The following is a 25,900-nucleotide window of genomic DNA, read 5'->3' as shown; positions in this document are numbered from 1 at the left end:
GGAAATCATGACCTGAGCCGAAGTCAGATGCACGCTTAACTGACTGAGCCACTCAGGTGCCCCAATCCCCCATCCCTTTTTTAATCCATTTTTATGTTCTTTTCTTTCATCAGTTTCAAGCCTTTGTTGTTACCATTTACTTCGTTTAGAGTATTTCATTCAGTTATTCTTTAAGGGTGGGTTTGCTGGCAATCAATACTCTTAGTTATCTTTTGAAAATGTCTTTATTTCCTTTTTATTCCTGAATGATATGTTCACTGGATATAGAATTCATTGTTGACAATTCCTCTTGTTCCACTTGAGAAACATATGCTATTTCCTTTGGCTTCCATGGTTCAGATCAGGGCAAAAGGGTGTTTTTTCCACTGGTGTTTGAAGTAAGGTGGGCATTACCAACAAAGTTCTCTGTTAGGCCACGCTTTTCCTGGTTTTGACAAAGAGGAACAGGCTTAGAGCTTTTTTGGTCTGTGTCTGTTGGAGGTTCTGGTATGGCAGCTTCTGGAACACATTAGCAGAAAGATACGGGAGAAGATAAGAAAAAACAAAGGGAATTTATCACCATGTTGCTCCTCAGCCCTGAAGTTCTTACAATTTGCCTTCTTCTTTTCACATTTCAGAGTCTTCATATGCTTGTTTATTGTTTGCCCAGGATTTTTTAGTTGTAAGAGGAATGACTTAGGAGGAATGGTGGTCATCTGTTTTGTCTCAAACCCCTGATACAGAGTTTTTCCCAACATTTTATTATGAAAACTTTCAAACACAAAGTTGAAAGAATTTTATAGTGAACACCCACATACCATCACCTAGATTCTACTATTAATATGAGAAGGGGTCTACTTCTCAACTTGGGTAGATGTCTTTAGAATTAGGTGTTGGGGTGCCTGGGTGGCTCAGTTGGTTAAGCACCCAACTTCAGCTCAGGTCACAATTGCATGGTAGGTGAGTTGGAGCCCTGCATTGGGCTCTCTGCTGTCAGGTAGAGCCTACTTAGAATCCTCTATCTCCCCCACCCTGCCCCTCTCTGTGTGCACACTCTCTCTCTCAAAAATAAACATTAAAATTTTTTTTAAATTATTTTTTATAAATTTTATAAATTATATATAAATTATTTTTTAATTATGTTATTGTTGGATTGTATGTTCCAATTGCCTTTCTGGATATTTCACATTTTTAAAAGTATGAAAAATATGATTCTATTTTTGTTTCATACACACAAATGTGTGTAAGCACACACAGTAGCATATATGAATAGATGTAGTGTTTCTTTATTAATATTTCTTCATTCCACATACTATGTGTAAACTTTTTATAATTTTATTTTCAAAATCAGGTAAACAACAAAGAACATCTCTCTTTACAAAACTTGTGCATATGCAATATACCAAAATTTTGAAAACTTTTTTTTAAACGTTTAGTTATTTATTTTTGAGAGAGAGAGAAAAAGCATTAAGGGAGGAGGGGCAGAGAGAGAGACAGAGAGACAGAGAATCCCCAACAGGCTTCACACTGATGTGGGGCTCAAACCCAGAAACTGTGAGATCATGAGGTGAACCAGACTTCAGATGTTTAACAGACTGAGCCACCCAGGCCCCCTTGAACATTTCAATATAAAGTACATATACAAGCAATTAAAATTGGAAAATATTTAAATGGTTCGATAAATATGAGATCATATTTAATTTCACAAGTACTCAAAATTAGATATAAAAAATTTGGCTTACTGAATAAACAAAAGCTTTTTCAAAAAAAATGTTTAAAAAAAACCAGAGTAGGCATGGATGCTAGGCACAGCACATATTGTCACCAACTGCTTATGGAAATAAAAACTGTAAAATCTTCCAGGAACGCAACTAGACAATGGGCTTAGAATTCCACCAGTCTTTGATCCAGTAACTCAAGAATTTTAAACTAAGAAAACAATCTTCAAAGATATAGGTACAAGAATATTAATGGAGCAAAAAACTGGAAGTAATATAACAATAGGGTTAAATAAATTGAGCTTAGTTCAATACACGTAACTAAAAAATTTAATTAGTCGTAGTGTGATGCGCTGAAGCCATTCAAAATAGTAGTGAGGGAGACTATTTATTGGCAAATTCAAATGCTCAAACCACATTCTTAAGCAGGGAAAAACCCAAAAGAGGTTACAATTGCTATCTGCAAGATTCCATTTTGTTAAAAGGAGGTCAGCAGTGATTGAGAGATTAACATGGAGTTTAAAGGGCTGTGAAAAAATGTTCACCAAATCGTTAACCTCTTCTGTGTACTGGCATCAGGTGCAAACCTTCCAAATGGGACATATTCCTAGTACGAAAAAAAGGGAGAAAAGGGAGGGAAGGAAGGAAGGAAGAACGAAAAGATAGCCTTTGACTTCTCTGCACCTAGAATGCCCCTACCCTCCTTCACTGCCCCGGAATCTTCCCTCCATTGCCTCTCCTGGAGGGCTGCCAGAGAAACTCCATTCTTCCAAACCCACCCAGATCCTCCGACCCTGCTTTCCTTTCGCTGTTTTCCATAACGCGTATTTTCTAAAATGTTATATAATTATGTTCATGGCTTATTGTCTGCTCTGTACCAACTTCCCCAAAAGTTCTCGAAAGCAATGATCTTTGCTTTGTTCACCAACTGATTTCCAACCAATGGTGTTTGGCACGTAGCAGGTGCTAGATACCCTGCGGCTGAATCACTGAAGGGAAAATACGTTTGTTCTCGGCGGTTGTCTACTTGCCTTACTATCATTTACCCAGATGCACAGCTTCAAGGCACCGCCCTTGGCGAACCTACGTTTGCATTCCGTGGAACTGGAAGACACAGCTTCGCAGCTCAAGGACTGTGACCCCCGAGCCCGGAAGTGGGATCTGGGCACGTGACAGGCTATCGCGCAGAACTACACTTCCCAGAACGCTTGGGTCCTCGCGTGAACTACATTCCCCAGAGGCCTTAGCGGCCGTCCCTAATTCACCCCCTGCCCCGCCTCTCTGGACACCCGGCTTCAGCAGCAAGCGGCTCCGGGCCTCAGGTCCGCGCAGGCAGCGCCCAGGCATCGCCAGGGGAAGGATTCCAACCCCGGGTTGCTGTCTGCCGAAGCAGCGCTGGAGCCTCAGCCTGCGGCGCACGGCCGGGGAGGCGCGGTGCCCAGAGCCCCCGAGGTCTTGGCGAGGTGAGCGGCGGAGGGTCGGTGGAATGAAGGAGGGAGGACCGTGGCCTCGGGAGGATGCGGCGCCGGGGCGCGGGGCACAGGCCCGGGAGGCGCGAGCGGGGTCTTTGTAGTTGTGGACGGGCCAGGGGCCGGGCACCCCCGATGTGCCCGCCCGGCATCGGCCGTCCCGCGGTCGTGCCCGTGACCTCGGCAGGTCGGACACTTGTCCCCACCGGCCCAGGCCCCCCTCCGCTCCGGTTTCCAGAGCGCTACCTGCCCAGCTACCGGCTGTCAGCAAACGTGAGGAATTGTGTTTCCGCCCCTCACCGGCGCCACTGCCCTCCGGGCGGCGGGCGCAGAGATGCGTTTTCCGCCAGAAGTGAGTTGTCCGCTTCCCCCCACGGCAGATCCTCGACGGGAACCGAAGTTTTCGGTTTCTGTGCCTGTTCTCCAGATAGCAGCCATAGGAAAACTGATGTCATCCCTTTCCGAAGCGGTTTTCTCCAAAAATCTGGAGATTCCTTGATAGGAGGGGAGTTGGGTGGGGAAAGCTTGAGGTGGAGAAAAGTTGTCCCATGCAGGCAGCGAGGTTGGGGCAGGTGTGCTGGAGGCGCGTGGTATAGATCCCGGTGCACCCTCCCTGGCTGTGTGAACTGGGGCAAGGTGCTCCCGCTCTACCCTCGATTTCCTGATCTGTAGAATGGGGGTGCTGACAATGGCAGCTGTGCTGCTGGACTAAACCGGTGTTGGCAGTCCCTGGCATGCGGTGAGATTCAGTGAGTCGCTGCGGCTGCTGATAGTCCTACACCCTTTTTCTCTGAGCCAGAGCGACCCGGCACTTCTCTGGTCCTGTCTGCTCACAGCTCCTTATTTCCCTCTCTGGGGGCACATGGGGTCATTCTCAGGTGGTGTGAGGATTTCAGAGTTGGTGATTCTGAGGGGTTGGAAAGCAGAAGGGGCTTCTCCCTCCTGGCTCCCTTTTTCTTCTTTCAGATCTGCCTTCTGGAGACTCCACCCATCCTAAGGGAAGAGCCCAGAAAGAAGATATGGCTATTGGACAGAGGGAAGCAAGGCCTCGGGTGAGTTCATTGCCATCTCAGATCTTAGAGACAGATTGATTGATTGATTGACTTTCTTACTTACCCACCTGGGAACTGAAGTTCCCTACTCAGTATAACCTTCTCCAGGGGTTGGAGCCCAAGCCCTTTTCTCTTTGAAGAGTTGGTCCACCCTGGTGGATGGCAGATTGCGTAGGGAATGCTAACCTCCTACCCGCCATGTCCAGTGTTTCTCTTTTCTTTTCCTAACAGACACTCTTTTATTCATCAATCACAATATACTGTCTGATTACTAACTTGACAGGTAGATGTCACATGGGGACAGAACAAACATGCACACTTGGCAGTTCCTTTCTGGCCTTGCTTCCTTGGCTCGCCCTGGTCTCCCTCCCTACCTTTGACTTTTCTTTATGATACCTTCCCTAGGCTCTTCCAGACCAGTGTTTTTTTCTCTCTCTTAACCTTGTAGATCATGTGCCTTGCTTCCGCATTCTCTTGAAAACTGTTCTTGACCTGCCATTTTCATCTTCATGTTGTGGAACGGGGGAGGGACCCCATCCCGGGAGGCCCGTGCATGAACAAGGAATAGCCGTGTTGGAGGGGACACAGTTGGAGAGGTCTCTTGACTGCGAAGGCAGAAAGATGACGCCTCAGGAAGCAGCGGCAAGGATTTCGTGGGGTATCAGTAGTGGAGAGGCAGGGTATCCAGAGGCTGACAAGTGGGGCTTTTAAGCCAGACTGCTGGGTTTGAACCCATCTCCTTGGTTGTTGTCTCTGGGCCTTGGACAAATAGCTCCATCTCTCTGTGCCTGTTTCCACTCCTGGAAAGTGGGGATCACAACCATGCCTACCTCATAGGGCAGGTGAGAGGATCACGTGAATTCAAGTGCATGGAAAGTGTTTAGATCGGGCCGGGCCCTCGCAGATGGTCACTGTGTGGCAGCTCTGGGAGCTGATGATGTTACTGCAGTAGTAATATCAGTGCTGACAGACGGGAACTGCTATCCCGTGTTTCCAGGACCCGGGAGATACGGGTCCTTCCATGACTCACCTTCACCTGACAGTAGCAGTTAATGTCCCGTGGGGGGACTTCCTGAGGGCTTTGCCTTTGTTCTCACTCTCCTGCCTGCGCAGCAATTATCATACCCATTTTATTTTATTTATTTATTTATTTATTTATTTATTTAACGTTTATTTATTTTTGAGACAGAGAGAGACAGAGCATGAACGGGGGAGGGGCAGAGAGAGAGGGAGACACAGAATCGGAAGCAGGCTCCAGGCTCTGAGCCATCAGCCCAGAGCCTTACGCGGGGCTCGAACTCACAGACCGCGAGATCGTGACCTAAGCTGAAGTCGGACGCTTAACCGACTGAGCCACCCAGGTGCCCCATCATCCCCATTTTACATATGAGGAAATGGAGGCTCAAGGAAGCCCGGTGACCTGATTTCAAACCCAAGTGTGTCTGGCCTCTGGGTTCATGCTCATTACTGTCCAGCCATTCCCCTGGTGCCTCTCTCAGAACTCAGGGCAGACCCGGCCCCCGTGTCACCGCCCGTCACTGTGACATTGTGTTTCGGACCCATGAAACTCGCTAGTGTCTGATCTTTGGGCTGAGGCCTGCCATTGCATGTTCCGGCTGCTTTTCTCTAAGGCTTTCCTCTTCCATTCCATTGGAGCCATGTTACTCTCTTGGCCAGAATCTTCTCCATCCCTGCGTGTGAGTGAATCCTCGTGGCATTCTCCCTAACCTCATCTGCCACCCTTTTGTCACCTGCACGGGCTTGTGTGTAAAAGTCAGTGACAGGGTGTTTAAAAGCAGAGAGAGAATATACCGAGTGCTGGGTTAAAGGCAGACTTGAATTATTGTCCTGCCTCTGCTACTAAGAAAGTATGTGACCTGGGTCTTGACTGCCCTGGAACTTCTGGTTCTCGTCCCTAAAATGAGGATTGAACTGGGAAACGGCATACAGGCCTGTCCAGCTACACAGTTTCCTTTCATTGAGCAAATCATTGCACACGGTTTTCTTCTGGTCTGTCAGTTGGATCGTAAATTTTTATGAGGGCTAAGATTATTTCTATATTAACTATTTCTAACTATATTAACTATTTCTAAGTTACCTTATTATGCATGTATTGCATGCTCATGTTTAAAATTTCAGAGAATAGGCACACATGGGTGGCTCAGTCGGTTAAGACTCCAACTTCGGCTCAGGTCATGATCTTGCAGTTTGTGAGTTCAAGCCCCACGTTGGGCTCTGTGTTGACAGCTCAGAGGCTGGAGCCTGCTTTGGATTTTGTGTCCCCCTCTCTCTCTCTGCCCCTCCCCTGCTTGTACGCTCACTTGCACTCTCCTTCTCTCTCTCAAAAATAAATAAACTTTAAAAAAATAATTAAATTTCAGAAATAAAAAATATATACATAAAGAAGAAAGTGAAGTCAATCTTAACGCAGCATCGAGAGATAGTTGCTGTCACCCCTTTGGTATATGTCCATCAGAATCCTTTTCTATTCACTTTTGTGTTTTGTATATGTATGTATTTATATGTACATAGGTATGCATCTGTTTTACCATTTTAGCTTTTTTAAATTTTTTTTTTCAACGTTTATTTATTTTGGGACAGAGAGAGACAGAGCATGAACGGGCGAGGGGCAGAGAGAGAGGGAGACACAGAATCGGAAACAGGCTCCAGGCTCTGAGCCATCAGCCCAGAGCCTGACGCGGGGCTCAAACTCACGGACCGCGAGATTGTGACCTGGCTGAAGTCGGACGCTTAACCGACTGCGCCACCCAGGTGCCCCTTAGCTTTTTTATTGTAATAAAATATACATGACATTATCACCTTAGCTTTTTTTTGCATGTATAATTCAGTGGTATTAAGTACATTCACATTATTGTGCGATTATCACCACCATCCATCTCCGTTGTATAGATTATCCCATTTATTTCTTAACCTCATGAGGTAGACATTGAGAGGCAGTTTTGCAGAATGGTTAAGAATGGAGCCTTGGATGTCCTCCAAATTGCAATTCTACCTCTACCTCTGACCAGCTGTGATATTGTGATTCATAGTATGAAATATATATTTGGTCTTCATTGCTGTTCCTGGCACATAGGAGATTATAAGAGTTTGGAAGCTAAATGATGAGTAATAATAGTTGGTTTTTATTCTTGAAATAACTTCAGAGCAACAAAGGTGAAATTGCTGTGTTTTGTTACTCATAACAAGTCATTTCAACCAAGCCAAAGTTGATATGAATGAGGTGACTTTTGAAAAGCCCCTAAGGATCCAATCCAATCAGGGGAACCAACCTTGATTAGAGGGTTCGATCTTTCAGGCTCTCTACCCCAACCCAGGGCCATTCATGCCTATGTAATGGCCAGTGATTTGATTCATTGTGCCCATAATGAAACGGCCATAAAAACCCAGAAGGACAGGGTTCGAAGAGCTTCTGGGTTGGTGAACAGTTGTCAGTGGGGAGAGTGGTGCATCCAGGGAGGGCGTGAAAGCTCCACACCCTTCCCACATACCTTTCACCTCTTTCCCGGGTCTGTTCTCAATAATATCCTTTTGGAATAAACCAGTAATCTATTAAGTAAATGTTTTCCTGCATTGTGGCACTTTCCCTGCATTTACCACTTGAGCAAGTTAATTAAACCTGAGGAGGGGAGTGGTGGAAACCTGTGCAATTTATAGCCATTTGGTAAGAAGCACGGGTTACCGTCTGGACTTGGGATTGGCCTCTGAAGTTGAGGCAGCCTTGTGGGACTGAGCCTTAACCTGTGGAATCAGGCTCTCTCTCCAGGTAGATGGCATGAGAATGGAATTAAATCGTAAGACACCTAGCTGGTGTCACACAATTGCTTGGCGTGTGGAAAACACACATGTCTGGTGTCAGAAGTAAAGCAGTATTGTAGTATTGAGAGTCGATACACAGGGGGAGTGAGTCTTCCTCTATACCAGCTGTTTGGTTTGGACAAATTTCTTTTTTTTCTTGTGTAAGATGGGGGCAATATAGTACCTATTTTATAGGGTTGTTGTAAAGATAAGTATTTACACTAAAAGTTAATACAAATCTCTTAAGAAGAGCTTGGTCCAAAGAAAGCTTTCAATAAATAATAGCTATTTAGATTTCCATTATTATTGTCCTCTGGCTTCAAGACAGTGTCTCAAGTTAGTTAACCTAACTTAAGCCTGCAGTGATTTTATCAGTAACATCATGATAAACACCTTGGAGGTGCATTTTTGCACACTGTTCGTTGTGATGCAAATATAGTAATTGGTAAGTTAAAAGATCCACACATTTTAAGTCTTTAAATATCTATTATCAAATTGTCATCAGAAATGTTATTCTAATTAACATTCCCACTAATGTCCTTAATTCCTCCCCACATCTCCTTACAGTGTTTATTAACACAGGGCCTGGTTAACAATTCATGCTTTCATGAACACTTCAGTATATATTTGTCACTGGCTGATTGTTCATTAAACAAATGACCTGAAACCTTCAGAAACCAGAATAACATCAGAAGCGTTTCATGGGAGCCCATCTACCCCCCACTGCCACCTTCTTTACTCTGTGTGATGGGAGGTCCTGGGTGAGCTGGGATGGCTTGTCATTACAGGTGTCACTGACGTTTGAGGATGTGGCTGTGCTCTTTACGCGGGAGGAGTGGAGAAAGCTGGGTCCTTCTCAGAGAAACTTGTACCAGGACGTGATGCTGGAGAACTATAGTAACCTGGTCTCATTGGGTAAGGAAATTTTCTCTGTAGATAAAAAAAATTCAGAAATTAGGATAAGTCAACACCTGCTTCCCAGGATAAAAGCCATGGGTCATCAGGAACTTTTAGCTGAATTTTGCCTTAAGACTGTACAAATTGTTAATAACTATTTAAAACTTTTTTCCCCTTATAGGCATGGATTTCTCCCATGACAGGACAACTGACATACTTTTATGTTAGAAGTTCCCTCTTGCTTAGGCAACATTTTCCCGCTATAGGAGTTTCTGTGATTTGTTTGCTTGGCTCACAGCAGACAGCATCCATCAACTGTCTTCATTAACCCACCACCGGCCTTTCCCAATTCGCTTTTACATCCCAATGAGCATTGTATGATCCACCTTTGAAAGGGAATCAGATAGTGTTTTCTCGTTTAAAAAAACTAAAAAGAATCTTTTTTAATGTTTATTTGTTCTTGAGAGAGAGAGAGAGAAAGTGAGCAGGGGAGGGGCAGAGAAAAGGGGGACACAGCATCTGAAACTGGCTCCAGGCTCTGAGCTGTCAGCACAGAGCCCTGTGTGGGGCTTGAACCCCAGAACCATGAGATAATGACCTGACGTGAAGTCAGATGCTTAACCTGAGTCACCCAGGCATACCTAAAAACGTTTTTTTTTCCAGTTTATTTATTTATTTCGAGATAGAGATAGAGCGAGTGGAAGAGGGGCAGAGAGAGAGGGACACAGAGAATCCCAAGCAGGCTCCATGCGTCAGTGAAGAGCCTGACGTGGAACTCGAACTCACAATCTGTGAGATCATGACCTGAGCTGAAATCAAGAGTTGGATGCTTAACCAACTGAGTTACCCAGGCGCCCCTGTGTTTTCTCATTTTAAACAGGGGACTTGGTACCTGTTCACAAATATGTAGTCTGTACATCTAACATAGTCCCTCTTCTGTAGAAAGCCATTGATACTCCATGAATCAAAGCTGCATATTTATCATATTTCTCTAACATACAATTATTACATAGGTATGTCCTAAAGGTCACTTGCCTTTTCCCTCATACATGCCCTCACATCATGGGGACACAGCAGGAGCACCCCCCAGAATCTCTTTGTACCATCCTCTGAGTTTTCTACATAGATCTGTGATGCTTCTTTGAGTCAAAACAAAGACTTGGGTTTTTTTGTCTCGTTTTATTTTTCTTTTTTTTGTCTATGAGCAGGACTCCTGTTTTCCAAACCAAAAGTGATCTCCCTGTTGCAGCAAGGAGAAGATCCCTGGAAGGTAGAGAAAGAAAGTCCTGGAGGCCCCTCTCTAGGTGAGTGGCTGGGACGGAGGAGCCCGGGAACTGCTTTGGGCAGCAGTCTGTTTACTAAGTGACGGTGGGGCTTGGAGATGTTGGTTGGGGAAGTTTCTCTGTCCTCAAGAAGTGGCGGGGAGGGGACACTAAGGCCCCAGACAGGAGCCTCCTCTTATTCTGCAGGAATCACTTCCCAAGTGAATCTCTCGGGATCTCCTCTTATTCTTTCCTGTTCTCAGAGGAGGGCGGCACATCAGGTATTCAGTCAGCAAACAGTGTATTTGAAGAATGGCAAAGAATTCATTTTGATGGAGGCTCAGGGGATGCATGTGAGACAAGGAGCTGAGAAAGGAAAGGGTGTCAGAAAGCTAGCAGGGGCCATGTTACAATGTGCTTCAACAAGATTCTTGGAGATGGACTGTCCCATGGAAAGAAAGGATTTTAAGCAGGAGAATGATATGGTCTTGGTGTTTTAGAAAAATTGGCCTAAATCTGAAACAATGTAGAGGTCTTCCAATAAAGGCATGGCTTAAGAAGCTGTGGCAAGTCCCTTGCCCTGGCATGGAGCGCCACGTCAGACAGAAGAGCACGCTGGTGTGGCCAGAGCTCCAGGGCAGGTCACAGAGCATGATGGTGATGTGCCCCCATTTGTGTTTAAGGAAAATTACGTGGCTGTTTGTATGTATAATATGTGTGGAAGTGCAGAGAGAAAGGTTAGGGGACACACCTTAGCTGGTAACAGTAGTCCCACTTGGAATGGAATCGAGAATGGGGGCGGGGGTGGGGATCAAGAATAGGCAGGATGAAAGAGGGCTTTATTTATGTGGAATCTGAATATTTCACAGAGAATACATTCATGGAGTCCTTATGTAATTTGAATTTAATAAGAATGGTCACCTTGGAAGCATTGTGGGGAATAGATTTAAAATGAGGGAAAACGTGATGTGGAACCTTCTGGTAACACTTAGTCATGTAGGCAAGATGTTTCTAGTGGGCTCCAGGAGGGAAGACGAGGGGTCCCTTTGTTAAGGGTGTAGCTGAGTTCGCTGTGGGATGGGTCTCAGTTGAGGCACGGGTGGAATGCTTCAGTAGAGACGCTGGTGGACAGTTGATTGAGGTCTGTGGGGACTCGAAAGAGATGTCAGGGAGCTATGGGTACAAAGGTGGCATCTGAAACCTTGAACTGACCAGGTGAGGGCACAAGGTACAGGACAGAATACTAGGAAACCTCACCATTTACGAGGTGGGTTAGGAAAGAAGAATCTGGCCAAGACTGAGAAGTCATCAGAGGAAAGGAACAGGAGAGGCTGCTGTCATGGAAGTGTGCGACAGATAGCTGATGAATGTTGGGGGGGTGGGGGGTGCTCGGCTTCTGGAGCATCTGGGTTCAAACCCTCACCCATGGCTTTCCTGTCGGTAATAAATGGTGAGTGAGCTCCACCCTAGGCACTGGCAACGTTACATTGACAGAAAGACACAGGTCCCGCTGGCTGCAGGTCAGGGTCGAGTGGGGGCACAAGTGTTCAGGAACTGAGTGCACACAGGGTATGGAATGACAGCTGGTCAGGCCCCCACTGGAAAGATGCAAAGTGCTGTGAGAGCTTGTGGCCAGAGGGGACGGGCCCAGCAGGAGAGGGGATGGGTGCAGCAGGAGGGAGATGGCTCAGCGGGAGGGGTGGGGTGGGGGGTGGGGGGTAGAGCAGGAGGGCAAAGGTGCAGGCAGAGCGTGCCCAGTGGGCAAAGACTTCCCGAGGAGGTGGGATCTGAGGATGCAGAGAAATAGTCCAGGCACAGAAAAGGGCATGTGTGTTTATGCAGAGAAAGGAAGCCAGCAGGTGCTGACGGGAGCCGGGAGAGAGCAGCAGGGACCAAAACCCACTGAGCCAGGGAAGCCCGGACACAGGATTTGGACTGTGTCCAAGAGCCACGCACAGTGCGTGAGGAGTCGGAAGTAACTGGCCACGGACCCAGGTTTACCCCCTGCAGAGATCAGCCTGCAGTGGACAGGGAGCCTGTTGGTGTAGAAGTGGGGACTGGTCCCGGGTCCTCAGGTCCACACGAGTCAGTGATGGCCCCCCCACGCTATGGGCCCCACAGAGGACCTGCAGGATAGGTGGACTCCTTCTCCAAGTCCCCAGGTCAGGGGAGCCTTCTTCCTGCCATAGGTTGAGGTTTTTGATGTGGGAACCACCCTTGTCTGTATTTCTATCTTTTTAACTTTGATTTGGAAGAAGGACACAAATTCTGTGGAAGCTGGGAGAGGCCACCACGAAGTGATCAGAGAATGCAGACCATCAGGGAACCAGGTGGGGTTGAGGAGGGTCCTCAGTCCCACTGTTGGGTGTGAGCCGGGTCTGGCATGGAAGGTCAGAGGAAGAGCAGGGCTCCCTTTGCCCTGACCTCAGGAGCCTCTGATCCATTAATGAATCTGAGTGAAGTGAGTATTCGTTCAGTTAAGGGGAATAGATAGTGTGACTGGAGTCCAAAGCTGTCCTGAGAGGCTCTGGGGCCACCGGGTGGTGGGGTAGGAGTCCGGTCAGCCTCCTCCTCCATTCTGGGGAGACGTCCCTGAGGGTAGACTGTGGGTGGATGTCGGATGGACATAAGGACATCACAGCTGACCAGTATGTGGGTGTCTCTAGATGGGATGAACCCCCTCTCTTCCCTCAGGTGGAAGTCACATGGGCCACCCTGGGAGTCCGGGCATGTGGCTGTGTCTGTCCTGTACCCCTGGGGGGTTGGGGGGCTCCATCTGTCTGGACTGAGGTGACCTCAGAGCAGCTTCCCCTCCCGAGGGCAACTCACTCCCCTGCGAGCACGGGTGAGGGAGCCGGTGTTCATGGGAGTGCCTCGGCTTGTTCACTCTAGACCCAAACCAAAACCTTCCCCTTGGGCAGCCAGTGATGGAAAAGCCCGTGCTCCCGGGGTAGGACTCCTAGAACCTCTAACTGCCTCCAAATATCCTCTTTTAAAAAAAATTACTTTTATTTCAATACTATTCACAAATAGGAAAAACAAAACAAAAACGAACTGTCATCCCAGGTATGTATGCTTTAACTTGAGAGATGGAAGGAGATGGCACGCAGGGTGTGTGTCTCTGCTGAGTCTATGAGCTTAAACTGTAATCACTGAGGTGGTGCTTTTCTGGAAGAGTTGTAATAAGGTGATACACATCATGAGTTTGCTTTACACCCAAACATGGAACTATTCTTGAAATCTAAAATTCAAAAAATGCAGGGAGGGGTACCTGGGTGGTTCAGTGGTTGAGTGACTGGCTCCTGATTTCAGCTCAGGTCCTGATCTCATGGTTGTGAGATCGAGCCCTGCGTGGGGCTCCTTGCTGAGTATGGAGCCTGCTTGGGATTCTCTCTCCTCTCCTCTCCTCTCCTCTCCTCTCCTCTCTCTCTCTCCTCTCCCTCTCTCTGCCCCTCCCCTGCTCACTTTTTCTCAAAATAAATAAATATTTTTAAAAATTCAAGAATGATCTAGGTAAACAATTACCTCCAATGAAAATATGTTCTTCTTTCCCCATCATTTTCTCTTTGTTATCTGAACGCAAGAAGCCTTGTAGGGTGGACTGAACCTGGGCCACGTGGTCAGCCAGGGGGCCACCTGGGAGTTGCCTTCCACCCACCAAGCTGTGCTTGGACTGCCCCTGCACAGGGGGCAGGGGGCAGGGGTCTTCTAATTTGCATGAAAGTTCTGCCCTTAACAGCCTAGTGACCCAGCAGGTGATGGTTTAAAGAGTGAATCTCTTAAGAGGTAAAAGCAGAGCCCAGGTGCTCTGGAGCCATGTCCAGTATGTTCAGGTCAGTCTTCTCCTTGTTCCTTTCCCTCCCTAACAAGACCCCTGCATGGCCCTGCACCTCCCTACTGCCACCAGCATCTGTTCTTGTAGCTGCCAGAATGCTCTATTAAAAGGTATATCAGGGGGCACCTGGGTGGCTCAGTGGGTTGAGCGGCCGACTTCGGCTCAGGTCATGATCTTGCAGTCCCTGAGTTTGAGCCCCACATCGGGCTCTGTGCTGACAGCTCAGAGCCTGGAGCCTGTTTCAGATTCTGTGTCTCCCTCTCTCTGACCCTCCCCCGTTCATGCTCTGTCTCTCTCTGTCTCAAAAATAAATAAACGTTAAAAAAAAAATTAAAAAAAAAAAAGAGGTAAATCAGGTCATCTCACTCCCCTGCGCAAAACTCCAGGCTTCCTTCTTGATGCTTACCTTTCAAAGAGACAGCTCCCAGCCTCTTAAGAACATCTTTGGGTTATAATGTTCACAGAGGCTTTACAAGATTTATATACATATCCTATCAAAAGCATAGAGAAAGATTTACAAATACAAATTTTCTCAAAGAAATGCTTTAAGAAAAAGGTGAGGACACATGGTTCCCTTTTGAGGTGCTGCCACACTATTTTCCAGAGTGGTTGGTACTCCTTGACATTGCCACCAGCTGTGTATGTAGTTAGCTTCCAATTTATCCACAGTGTTGACAAAACTTTCTGTCATCCCCTAATGATTTTTTTATTATGGTACAAATATAAAATTTACCACGTTAACCATTTTTAAATGTACAGTTTGGTGGCATTAAGTTCATTCATGGTGCTGTGCAACCATCCCCACCATCTAGCTGCAGAAGTTCTTCATAATCCCTTCCTGAATTGTCCCCACTAAACTAATTCCCCATCCACCTCTCTCCTCATCCCCTGCTAATCAGTGTTCTATTCTCTGTCTCTCCGTGTTTGACTATTCTAGGAACCTTACAGAATTAGTATCCTGTAACACTTGTCATTTTGTGTCTGGCTTATGTCACTCCACATAATATCTTCAAGGTTAATCCATGTTATAGCATCTGTCAGAACTTCTTTTCTTCTTAAGGCTGAATAATATTCTGTTAATATGGATATACCACATTTTGTTTATCCATTCATCTGTCACTAGAAATTTGAGTGTTTTCCACCTTTGGCTATTATGAATAACACTACTGTGAACATGGATGTACAGATACCTCTTTCAGTCCTTGCTTTCAGTAATTTTGGGTACATAAGGAGTGGAATTGCTGGATCACACAATAATTCTCCACTTAACTTTCTGAGGCACTGCTGTATTGTTTTCCACCATGGCCCCTTTCATTTTTATTCCCACCAGCAATGTGTACGTGTTCCAGTTTCTCCATATCCTTGACAACATTTATTTTCTGGTTTGTTGTTTTTTAATAATAGCCATACTAATGGGTTTAAAGTGGTATCTGGTGGTTTCGATTTGTATTTCCTTACTGATTAGTGATGTTGAGTGTCTTTTCATGTACTTATTGGTCATTGGTATATCTCCCATAGAGAAATGTCTGTTCAAGTCCTTTGCCCATTTTGTTTTTCTTTTCTTTCTTTTTTGTAATTCCAGTATAGTTCACATCCTTTGTTGTATTAGTTTGAGGTGTACAATATAGTGATTCAACAATTCTGTACATTACTCAGTGCTCATCAAAAGTAAGTATAGTCTTTAATCTCCGTCACCTATTTCACCCATCCCCCTCACACCTCCCCTCTGGTAACCATGTTTTCTCTACAGTTAAGTCTGTTTTTTGGTTTGCCTCTTTTTTTCTTTGTTCATTTGTTTTGTTTCTTAAATTCCATACATGAGTGAAATTATATGGTATTTGTCTTTCTCTGACTTCTTTCACTTAGTATTATACTTTCTAGCTCCATGTATGTTGTGGCAAATGGCAAAATATCATGCTTTTTTATAGCTGAATAATATCCATTGTATGTATATATATGCCACTTACTCTTTATCTGTTCATCAGTTGGTGGACACTTGCTTTGCCCATTTTTGAGTTGTTTTTTTTTTTGTTTTTTACTGTTGAGTTGTAGGAGTTCTTTGTATATTCTGGATATTAATCCTTTATCAAATATCAGATTGGCAAATATTTTCTCCCCGTTCTGTATGTTACCTTTTTATTCTGCTGATAGTGTTCTTTGATGCACAAAAGCTTTAATTTTGATGAAGTCCAATTATTTGTGCCCTATCTCAGAAATCATTGCCAAATCTAATATCATGAAGTTTTTGCCCTGTTTTCTTTTAAGAATTGTATAGTTTTAGGTCTTCAAGTGATAGATCCATTTTTGAGTTACTTTTTTGTGTGGAGTTGTTAAGGGCCTAACTTCATTTTTTTTGCATGAGGATATCCAGTTTTCCCAGCACCATTTGTTGAAAAGACTGTCTCTTCCTCATTGAATGGTCTTGGCATTCTTGTCAAAATCATTTATCCTATATGTGAGGGCTTATTTCTGGATTTTGTATTCTATTCTATTGGTTTATATGTCTGTCTATGCCAGTACCACACTATTTAAATTACTAATAAGTTTGTAATAAGTTCTGAAATCACTATACTTTTTGTAATAAGTTGTGATATCCCAACTTTGTTCTTCTTTTTCAAGATGATTTTGGCTTTTCAGGGTCCCTTGAGATTCCATATGAAGTTTAGGATGGGTTTTTCTATTTCTGCAGAAAAAAAAAATACAGCATTGGAATTTTGATAGGGATAACACTGAATCTGTAGATCACTTCAAGTAGAATTGCTATCTTAATAGTAAGTCTTATAATCCATGAACACCTGGTGTCTTTTCATGTCTTCTTTACTTTCTTTCTGCATTGTTTGTAGTTTTCATTCTGTCACCTCCTTCTTTGAGTTAATTCCTCAGCATTTTATTCTTTTTGATGCTATTGTAAATGAAATCATTTTGTCTATTTTCCTTTTGCATTGTTCATTGTTAGTGTATAAAAACACAGGTGAGTTTTGTGTTACTACTGCTGCTTTGCTGAATTTGTTTATTAGTTCTAACAGTTTTTGTGTGGAATCTTCAGGATTTTCTACGTATAAGATCATTCCATCCATCAGTGAGATAATTTTATTTCTTCCTTTCCAATTTGGTATCTTTTAATTATTTTTCTTCACTGATTGCTCTGGCTAGAAATTCTAACACTATGTTGAATAGAAGTGGTAGCAGTGGACATCCTTGCTTCGTTCCTGATCTTAGAGGAAAAGATGAGTTTTTCATATGTGGCCTTTATTACCTTGGGGTAGTTTCCTTCCATTCCCAGTTTCCTTCCATTCCCATTCCCCTTTTATCACAAAAATGTATTGAATTTTGTTAAATGCTTTTTCTGCATCACTTGAGATGATTGTGTGGTTTTACCCCTTCATTCTGCTAATGTGATACATTACATTAATTGGTTTTCATTTGTTAACCATGCTTGCATTACAAGGATAACTCTCCTTTGGTCCTGGTGTATAATCCTTTTATTATTATCCTGAATTATGTTTGCTAGTATTTTATTGAAGATTTAAAAGTCAGTATTCATAAGGAATATTGGTCTTCAGCTTTCTTGTAGTGTTTTTGTTTGACTTTATTATCAGGGCAATGCTGGCTTCATAGAAAAAGTTACAAAGTGGTTCCCTCCTCTTCAGTTTGTTGGAAGAGTTTGACAAAGATTGGTGTTAGTTCTTTAATATTTGGTAGAATTCACCAGTGGAAACCATCTGGAGCAGGGCTTTCTTTGTTGGAAGGTTTTTGAATGCTGATTCAATCATCTTACTAGTTATCTGTCTATTCAGATTTTCCTCTGAATAGTATAAATTTTCCTCCTAGCACTGCATTCCATAAGTTTTGATAAGTTGTGATTTCATTTTCATTTGTTTGTATTTTTAATTTCCTGTGTGATTTCTTCTTTAACTCATTTCTTTAAGATGGTGTTGTTTAATTTACACATATTTGTGAATTTTCCAGGTTTACTTCTGTTATTGATTTCTAACTTCATCCCATTGTGGTTGAATACCTGTGTGATACCTGTATCTTTAAATCTGTTGAAAGTTGTTTTTGGTGTAACATATGGTCTACTCTGGAGGATGTCTCGTGCATTTGTGAAGAATGCGTATTCTGTTTTTGATGGATAGCACATTTTATATGTATCCATTAGATCTAGTTGGTTTATTGTATTGTTCAAGTCCTTTATTTGCTTTCTTCTTTTCATCTGGTTTTTCTGTTCCTTATTGAATATGGGGTATTGAAGTCTCCAACTACTATTGTATAACGATTTCTCCCTTCAGTTTTGTTAATTTTTCCTTCATGTTTTTTGAGGTGTGTTACTAGGTATGTAAATGCTTACATTGTAATATCTTCTTGCTGAATTGAAACTTTTATGAATATACTTTATCCTTCTCTGTCTCTTGTAAGTTTTTTTCTAAACTTTATTTTGTCTGATACTATTATAGCTACTCCCGCTCTCTTTTGGTACTTCCATGTATATGAAGTATCTTTCCATCTTCTCACTTTGAACCTATTTATTTCTTTGGATCTAAAGCAAATCTCTTATTCAAACAAAAAACAAACTGAGATACAGAGAACAAACTGTTGCTTGAGGTGAGTGGGAAGAGGGGTGAAATAGATAAAGAGGATCAAGAGTACAACTATCTTATGAGCACTGAGTAATGTGTAGAATTGTTGACTCATTATATTGTACACCTGAAACTATATGTTAATTCTACTTCAAGAAAAAGAAAAAGAAAGAAATGAGCCTTTTAGACAGCATATAGTTAGGTTATGGGTTTTTTTTCCCCCCATTCTGCCAATATCTGTATTTTGAAGTAATTACTGATATGGAGAGACTTACTTCTGCCATTTTGCAGTTTGTTTTCTATATGCCTTATATCGTTTTGTCCCTGGTTTCCTGCATTATTGTCTCCTTTTGTGTTTAGTTAATTTTTTGTAGTGAAATATTTTAATTCTCCCATTTTTAAATATATATTGTATTTTTTATTACATTGCAATTATGTTTAACATCCTAAACTTATAACACTCTGATTTGAATTTATACCACCTTAAGTACAATAATGTACAAAATCTCTGCTTCTGTACACCTGTATCCTCATCCCCTTTTCAGTTATTGTTGTCACAGATTGCATCATTATGCATTGTGTACCTTAAAAACACAGCCTTGTATTTAAATACATTTAATTTTTAAATACATTTGTCTTTTAAATCATGTAGAAAATAAAAAGCAGAGTTATAAGCCAACATTACAATAATACTGGTTATTATATTGACCATGCATTTACCTTTACCAGAGATCTTCATTTTGTATCACTTTGCCTTGCATCCTTTCATTTCAACTTGAAGGACTCCCTTTAATAATTCTTGCAAGGCAGGTCTAGTAGTAATAAACCCCCTCAGCATTTGTTTACCTGGGAATATCTTAATTTCTTCATCATCTTTGAAGGGCAGTTTACCAGATGGAGAATTCTCTGTTGAAAGTTTTTTCCCTTTCTTTCAGCACTTGGACTAGATCAACTCACTACTTTCTGGCCTTTAAAGTGTCTGATGAGAAATTTGATAATCTTATCAAAGATCCCTTGTATGTTATGTGTCTTGCTTCGCTTTTGCTGCTTTCAATATTCTCTTTTTGGCTTTGGGTTTTTGACAGTTTGGTGATAATGTGTCTCAGCATTGGTCTCTTTGAGTTTATCCTTTTTGGAATTCATTAAGCTTCACAGATTTGTAGATTCATATCTCACATCAAATTTGGAAAATTTTCAGCCATTGTCTTCAAATGATCTCTCTGCCCCTTTCCTTCTCTTTCCAGGACTTCCGCAAGGCTATTTTGGTCCACCTGAGGGTGTCCCACAGGTCTCTTAGGCTCTGTTCACTTTCTTCAATATTTGTTGTTGTTATTCTTCCTCAGACTCAGTAATTTTAATGACCTATCTTCAAGCTTGTGGATTCTGCCTGCTCTAATCTGATTTTGAATCTCTCTAGTGAAATTTTCAGTTATTGTACTCTTTGACGCTAGTATTTCTTTTTGGTTTCTTTCTGTGTTTTCTATCTTTTTATTGATATTTTCATTTTTTAAATCATCTTCATGACTTTACCCATATCTTTCCTTAGCTCTTGAAAACTATTTAAAGTTTAAAAGTTTTTGTATAATATGCCCATCATCATCTCTTCCTCATAGATGTTTTTTGTCTATTTTGTTCCTTTGAGTGAGTCATATCTTATTTTTTTAATGCCTTGTGAGTTTTGTTTGTGTTGAAAATCGGACATTTGAATTTTATAACGTTGTAACTCTAGGAATTAGATTCTCCCCCTTCCCAGAGTGATTTCCTTCTCATACATTTCCTCCTTTTCACAAGGATAGGACTAGCTTAGCTATTTGATAAAACCTCTTCCAGGCCTGAATCTCCTGACTATGATTTACTGTAGTGTCTGAATACTTTTATGTCACAGTAGCATGGAACATTAGAGAACAGCCTAGATTTTTAGCTGATAGAGAATCAGCTTAAATATCACCGAATTTTAGTTTTAGGAAAAATTGGTTTTATTTCCAGCTTTATTACTATTACGTATTTGAGCTTGTGTAAATCGCTTAATCTTTGAGTCTAGTTTTCTTAGGAAATGAAAATATTATGCTAAATGATTTCCAAGTTTGTAGCTAGTCCTAGAGTTCTGTATTTGTACAAAATTGAAATATTCTATTGTGCTATTGCTAGGGAAGACAACCAACACTTTTGAAGCTACTAATTTTATGTTGAGCTTTAAAGTCCATAATTGTTATCTTGGAAAATAATATTTGACCTACAGTATGTCCACATAAATTCAAGAAAATCACTTTATAACAGGGAAAAATGGTAGCTGTGTGTGTGTATGTGTGTGTATCTTCATATATACAACTGATTTTTTGTTTTTGTCAGGTGTCTCTGTGCCATGGACCAGCCTGAGATATAAACTAAAGGTTTTCTCATGTCTTTTCTGAGCCTTTGTCTTTCCCTTGGCATGTATGATGACTTTCTAAATTCCCCGTGTATGCAGTTACTTTTGAATTTCCTTATACTTAAATATGTGGTTCCCCAAAGTAGGAAAAAGGTAACATGCAAGTGGGAGAGGGTAGGGGGAAGACAGACATGGGCCCTGAAATTCCCTGGCAGCTGCTTCAGCTAGTGGGGCAACAATGGCAGCTTGCCTTTCTGTCTGTACCTCCATGATCCCAAGCAATAATCCTCAGACAGAACCCAGATCTACAATAATTGGAGAACAAGGTTCTTGTCATCCTGGCTCCTGCAAGCCATCTAAAGAATGCCAGTACAGCTGCCTGCCATGGGGCTGGAGGCTGGGGCATGGGTAGCTGCTACTGACTGAAATTAAATTGCAATTTCCTGATCAAGCCTTCCCTTAGAAGCTGCCAGCCTTCAAATAGATTCCACAGTTTCAAAATCCTTCCATCAGTCAGATTCTGCCAGTTCATTCGTTGTTTTGGTAGGGAGGCAGAATCCTAGAGCTTCCTACTCTGTAATCTTCCTTGATGAAAAGGGGTCCACTTTTCCCTCTTTTTTTTAAAGATTTTATTTTTAAGTAACCTCTACACCCAACCTGGGGCTCAAACCCACAACCCCAAGATCAAGAGTCACATGTGCCACCAACTGAGCCAGCCAAGCACCTGCACTTTTCCCTTTTTTAACTCACATTTTACAAGTTTTAGTATTTTCTTTCTTGTTTCTCAAGCAATGTTGAAGATGAAGACTTGGATAGAAATCTCATAGTTATGAAGTTATTTCTTATCATTTGGGGAAGCAATTTTGATAATTTGCTTGCACTGAGCTACCATTGTCTTCAGTTATCCAGAAAGCTTTGGTATTTACTATTTATTTTTTTAAGTTTATTTATTTATTTTGAAAGAGAGAGAAAAAAGTGAGTGGGGGGGGGCAGAGAGAGAGGGAGAGAGAATCCCATGCAAGCTCTGTGCTGTCAGTGGAGAGCCCAACACAGGGCTCAATCTCACGAACCATGACATCATGACCTGAGTCGAAACCAAGAGTTGGATATTTAACCAACTGAGCTACCCAGGCACCTCAGTATTTACTATTTAAAGATAAGTTTTATAATTCTATAAGTATTCTAATTTTCTACTTAGGAAGTATGTTTTTTAAGTAAAAGTATTTTTTTAAGATCTTGTCTTTTGTATATTGATATTTTTAAATTCAGGTGTGGAACACTGACTTTTAAAATTGCAGGTCTCAGGGTGCCTGGGTGGCTCAGTTGGGTAAGTATCTGACTCTTGGTTTTGGCCCAGGTCATGAGCTCATTTATGGTTCCTGAGTTTGAGCCCCACATTGGGCTCCATGCTGACAGTAAATAAAGTTGCAGGTCTCTTATTAGATATGATCTTTAAGAGGAAAAAGATTAATCTATTCACTCCTATTGCAATAAATAACAGAAAGTGGAAGAAGACTTAATTTTTAGTTTTATTATGGAAAGTGTAAACATGGGAAGGTAGGAGTGGTAGAAAGGGTAGGTGCTAAAGCACAGGGCAGCCCCACAACAAAGAATTATCTATCCCCAAATGTCAGCTGAGGTTGAGAAATCCTGATCTCTACACAGGATTTAAAATATTTTTATGTATTTTCTTTAAAATATCTTTATATTTTTATAACAATAAGTTGGTCCATCCAAGAATAGAAGAGGTCATTCCATTCGTTCAGATGTACTTTAATGTTATTCAAGACTGTTTTCAAATTTTCTTCATAGAAGTTTTTTTACATTTCCTGTAAATTCATTCCTCTAATCCTTTGTTAGGGTCAGTGAAGGTTATTGTCTGTAGCATGTTAATTTTCTATCCTGCTACATCACTGACCAAGTTTTTATTGTTGGTTTTCTGGAGTTAAGTAGCTAGAGTATAATATCACCAGAAAATAGGGCTAGTTTATTTCCTCTTTACTCATCCTTGTGCATCTGATTTTTCTTATGTAACTGTATTAATACAATACAATACAATACAATTAAGTGAATACAATAAAGTGAAAATAATGGGCATCCTTGTCTTGTTCTTGATCACAGTGGAAATGTGTTTCTTCATTAAATAAGATACTGGTAGGGGCGCCTGGGTGGCTCAGTCAGTTAAGCGTCTGACTTCGGCTCAGGTCATGATCTCACTATTCGTGAGTTTGAGCTCTGCTTCAGGCTCTGTGCTGAGAGCTCAGAGCCTGGAGTCTGCTTCATATTCTATGTCTCCCTCTCTCTCTGTCCCTCTCCCACTTGCACTCTGTGTGTCTCTGTCTCAAAAATAAATAAACATTAAATATTTTTTAAAAAAGATACTGGTTTTAGGAGTAAAATATATGTATTTTAGCATGTTGAGAAAGTATCCCTAAATTCTTATTTTCTTCAATGTTTTTACTATTGACTTTTTTTTGAAGGCTTTCTCATTGTCTCTGAATATGCTCATAATTTTCTCCCTTAGGTATATAAATTAAAATATATACCGCAGTAAGTGGTATAATAAAGGGAATGGATTGTGAAAGGGTACTGGAGCCTCCAGTGAACCCAGTGCCCGTGGCACACAGGGTACACAGGGTACACAGAGGAGTTAATGCTGGAACTGAGTCTGAAGGCTACAGAAAAGTTTGGAGGGATGACATTTAGCAGTAGAAATAATTGCATTAATGAGAACAATGTCATGGAAATAATGTATAAGTCTGTCATAGGCTTTGGATGCCAGACCGCATGTCCTAATCCTCCAATCCTGCCTCTCCATTCATTCTCCTGGTCACTTGTACACTCTCACCTTACTTTTTTTTTTTTTTTATAATGTTCATTTATTTTTGAGAGAGAGAGACAGAGACAGAGACAGAGCGTGAGCATGGGAGGGGCAGAGAGAGAGGGAGACACAGAATCTGAAGCAGGCTCCAGGCTCTGAGCTGTCAGCACAGAGCCCGACACGGGGCTTGAACCCACGAACCATGAGATCATGACCTGAGCCGAATTTGGATGCTTAAGCAACTGAGCCACTCAGGCGCCCCACCTCTCAGCTTCCTTAAATGAGCTTCTTTGATTTTTTTAGTCACCCTTGTCCTTTGCCATCATCCATTATTATTTATTTTTTTCTCTTGCTAGGAAGCCAGAAAGCAAGCCCTTATTTAGGTATCATTAACATTTATTCTTTGTACACATTAAGTTTCAGCCAGTCATGTGAATCATAAGCATTTTTTTTTCCAGGATATAAGAGGAGTCCTAAAACTACAAAGTCAACTCAAACTCAAGATTCATTATTTCAGGAGCTAATAAGGAAAAGACTCAAAAGGGATGAACCCTGGAATTTCATATCAGAAAAATCCTGTGTATATGAAGACAGATTAAAGAAACAAAAGGACAAAAATGAAAGTTTACAAATAATTTCAGTCACCCATACAAAACTCCTCACTGTAGAAAGAAGCCATAAAAATACTGACTTTGGCCAAAATTTCAGCCTGAGATCAGTCTTTGTGAAGCAACAGAGGGTCGCTAGAGAAAAAACACCCTCAAAATATGAAATACAAAGAAATAGCTTCAAGCAGAATTCAAATTTACTTAACCAACCAAAAATCAAGATAGCAGAGAAACGCTATAAATGTAATATATGTGAAAAAGCCTTCATTCACAATTCATCCCTTCATAAACATCAGAAAAACCACACTGGAGAGAAATTATTTAAATGTAAAGAATGTTTGAAAGCCTTTAGCCAAAGTTCAGCTCTCATTCAACATCAAAGAACTCATACTGGAGAGAAACCCTACATCTGTAAAGAATGTGGGAAAGCTTTCAGCCATAGTGCGTCCCTTTGTAAACACCTTAGAATCCATACTGTGGAGAAATCCTATAGGTGTAAAGAATGTGGTAAATCCTTCAGCAGGAGATCTGGCCTTTTTATACATCAAAAAATCCACGCTCGAGAAAATCCCCATAAATATAATCCGGGTAGGAAGGCATCCGGCCTTCCTGGATGTCAGAGAATTCACCTCAGAAAGAAGTCCTATTTATGCAATGAATGTGGCAACACCTTCAAGTCTAGTTCGTCCCTTCGTTATCATCAGAGGATTCACACAGGAGAGAAACCTTTTAAGTGTAGTGAATGTGGGAGAGCCTTCAGTCAGAGCGCATCTCTTATTCAGCATGAAAGAATTCACACTGGAGAAAAGCCCTATCGATGTAACGAATGTGGAAAAGGTTTTACTTCGATTTCCCGACTGAACAGACACCGAATTATTCATACTGGTGAGAAACTGTACAATTGTAATGAATGTGGTAAAGCCTTAAGTTCCCACTCGACGCTGATCATCCATGAAAGAATTCACACTGGAGAGAAACCGTGTAAATGTAAAGTGTGTGGGAAAGCCTTCAGGCAGAGTTCAGCCCTCATTCAACATCAGAGAATGCACACTGGAGAAAGACCCTATAAATGCAACGAGTGTGGGAAAACATTCAGGTGTAACTCATCCCTTAGTAACCACCAGAGAACTCACACAGGAGAGAAACCATATCGATGTCTGGAATGTGGGATATCTTTTGGCCAAAGTGCAGCTCTTATTCAACATCAGAGGATTCATACAGGAGAAAAACCCTTTGAGTGTAACACATGTGGGAAAACTTTCAGACAGAGCTCATCACTTATTGCCCATCAAAGAATTCATACTGGAGAGAAACCCTATGAATGTAATACATGTGGGAAACTTTTCAGCCAGAGGTCATCTCTTACTAATCATTACAAAATCCACATTGAAGAAGATTCCTTGAAAGTAGATTTGCATGTGTGCAAGCCTTAAACCAAAGCTCATCACAAGATACATATTTGAGATTGATTTAATAAATGTAATGACATGAGAAAACA

General features: G+C 42.0%; 1 protein-coding gene across 1 annotated transcript; it reads left to right on the top strand.

Annotated features, from left to right (window-relative positions):
• Nucleotides 1-3,016: 3,016 nt before the first annotated feature.
• On the top strand, nt 3,017-25,893 carry LOC115514362 (zinc finger protein 354B). Its single transcript, XM_030316266.1, has 5 exons — nt 3,017-3,160; nt 4,133-4,218; nt 8,823-8,949; nt 10,140-10,235; nt 24,253-25,893. The coding sequence occupies exons 2-5, from the start codon at nt 4,186-4,188 to the stop codon at nt 25,833-25,835; spliced, it is 1,839 nt and encodes a 612-aa protein (XP_030172126.1). The 5' UTR covers nt 3,017-3,160; nt 4,133-4,185; the 3' UTR covers nt 25,836-25,893.
• Nucleotides 25,894-25,900: the final 7 nt, after the last annotated feature.

This window comes from Lynx canadensis, chromosome A1 (assembly GCF_007474595.2).
Source record: "Lynx canadensis isolate LIC74 chromosome A1, mLynCan4.pri.v2, whole genome shotgun sequence".
NCBI classification, from domain to species: Eukaryota; Metazoa; Chordata; class Mammalia; order Carnivora; family Felidae; genus Lynx; species Lynx canadensis.
The sequence above is the reverse complement of the archived record's forward strand: the minus strand, read 5'-3'. Positions and strand labels throughout refer to the sequence as shown.

Excerpts from the sequence above, each read along its gene's own strand:
- LOC115514362 (XM_030316266.1), top strand. The coding sequence starts at position 4,186 with ATGGCTATTGGACAGAGGGAAGCAAGGCCTCGG. Across the intron at positions 4,219-8,822 it reads AGAGGGAAGCAAGGCCTCGG|GTGTCACTGACGTTTGAGGA; the intron begins GTGAGTTCATTG and ends TTGTCATTACAG. Across the intron at positions 10,236-24,252 it reads TCCTGGAGGCCCCTCTCTAG|GATATAAGAGGAGTCCTAAA; the intron begins GTGAGTGGCTGG and ends TTTTTTTTCCAG.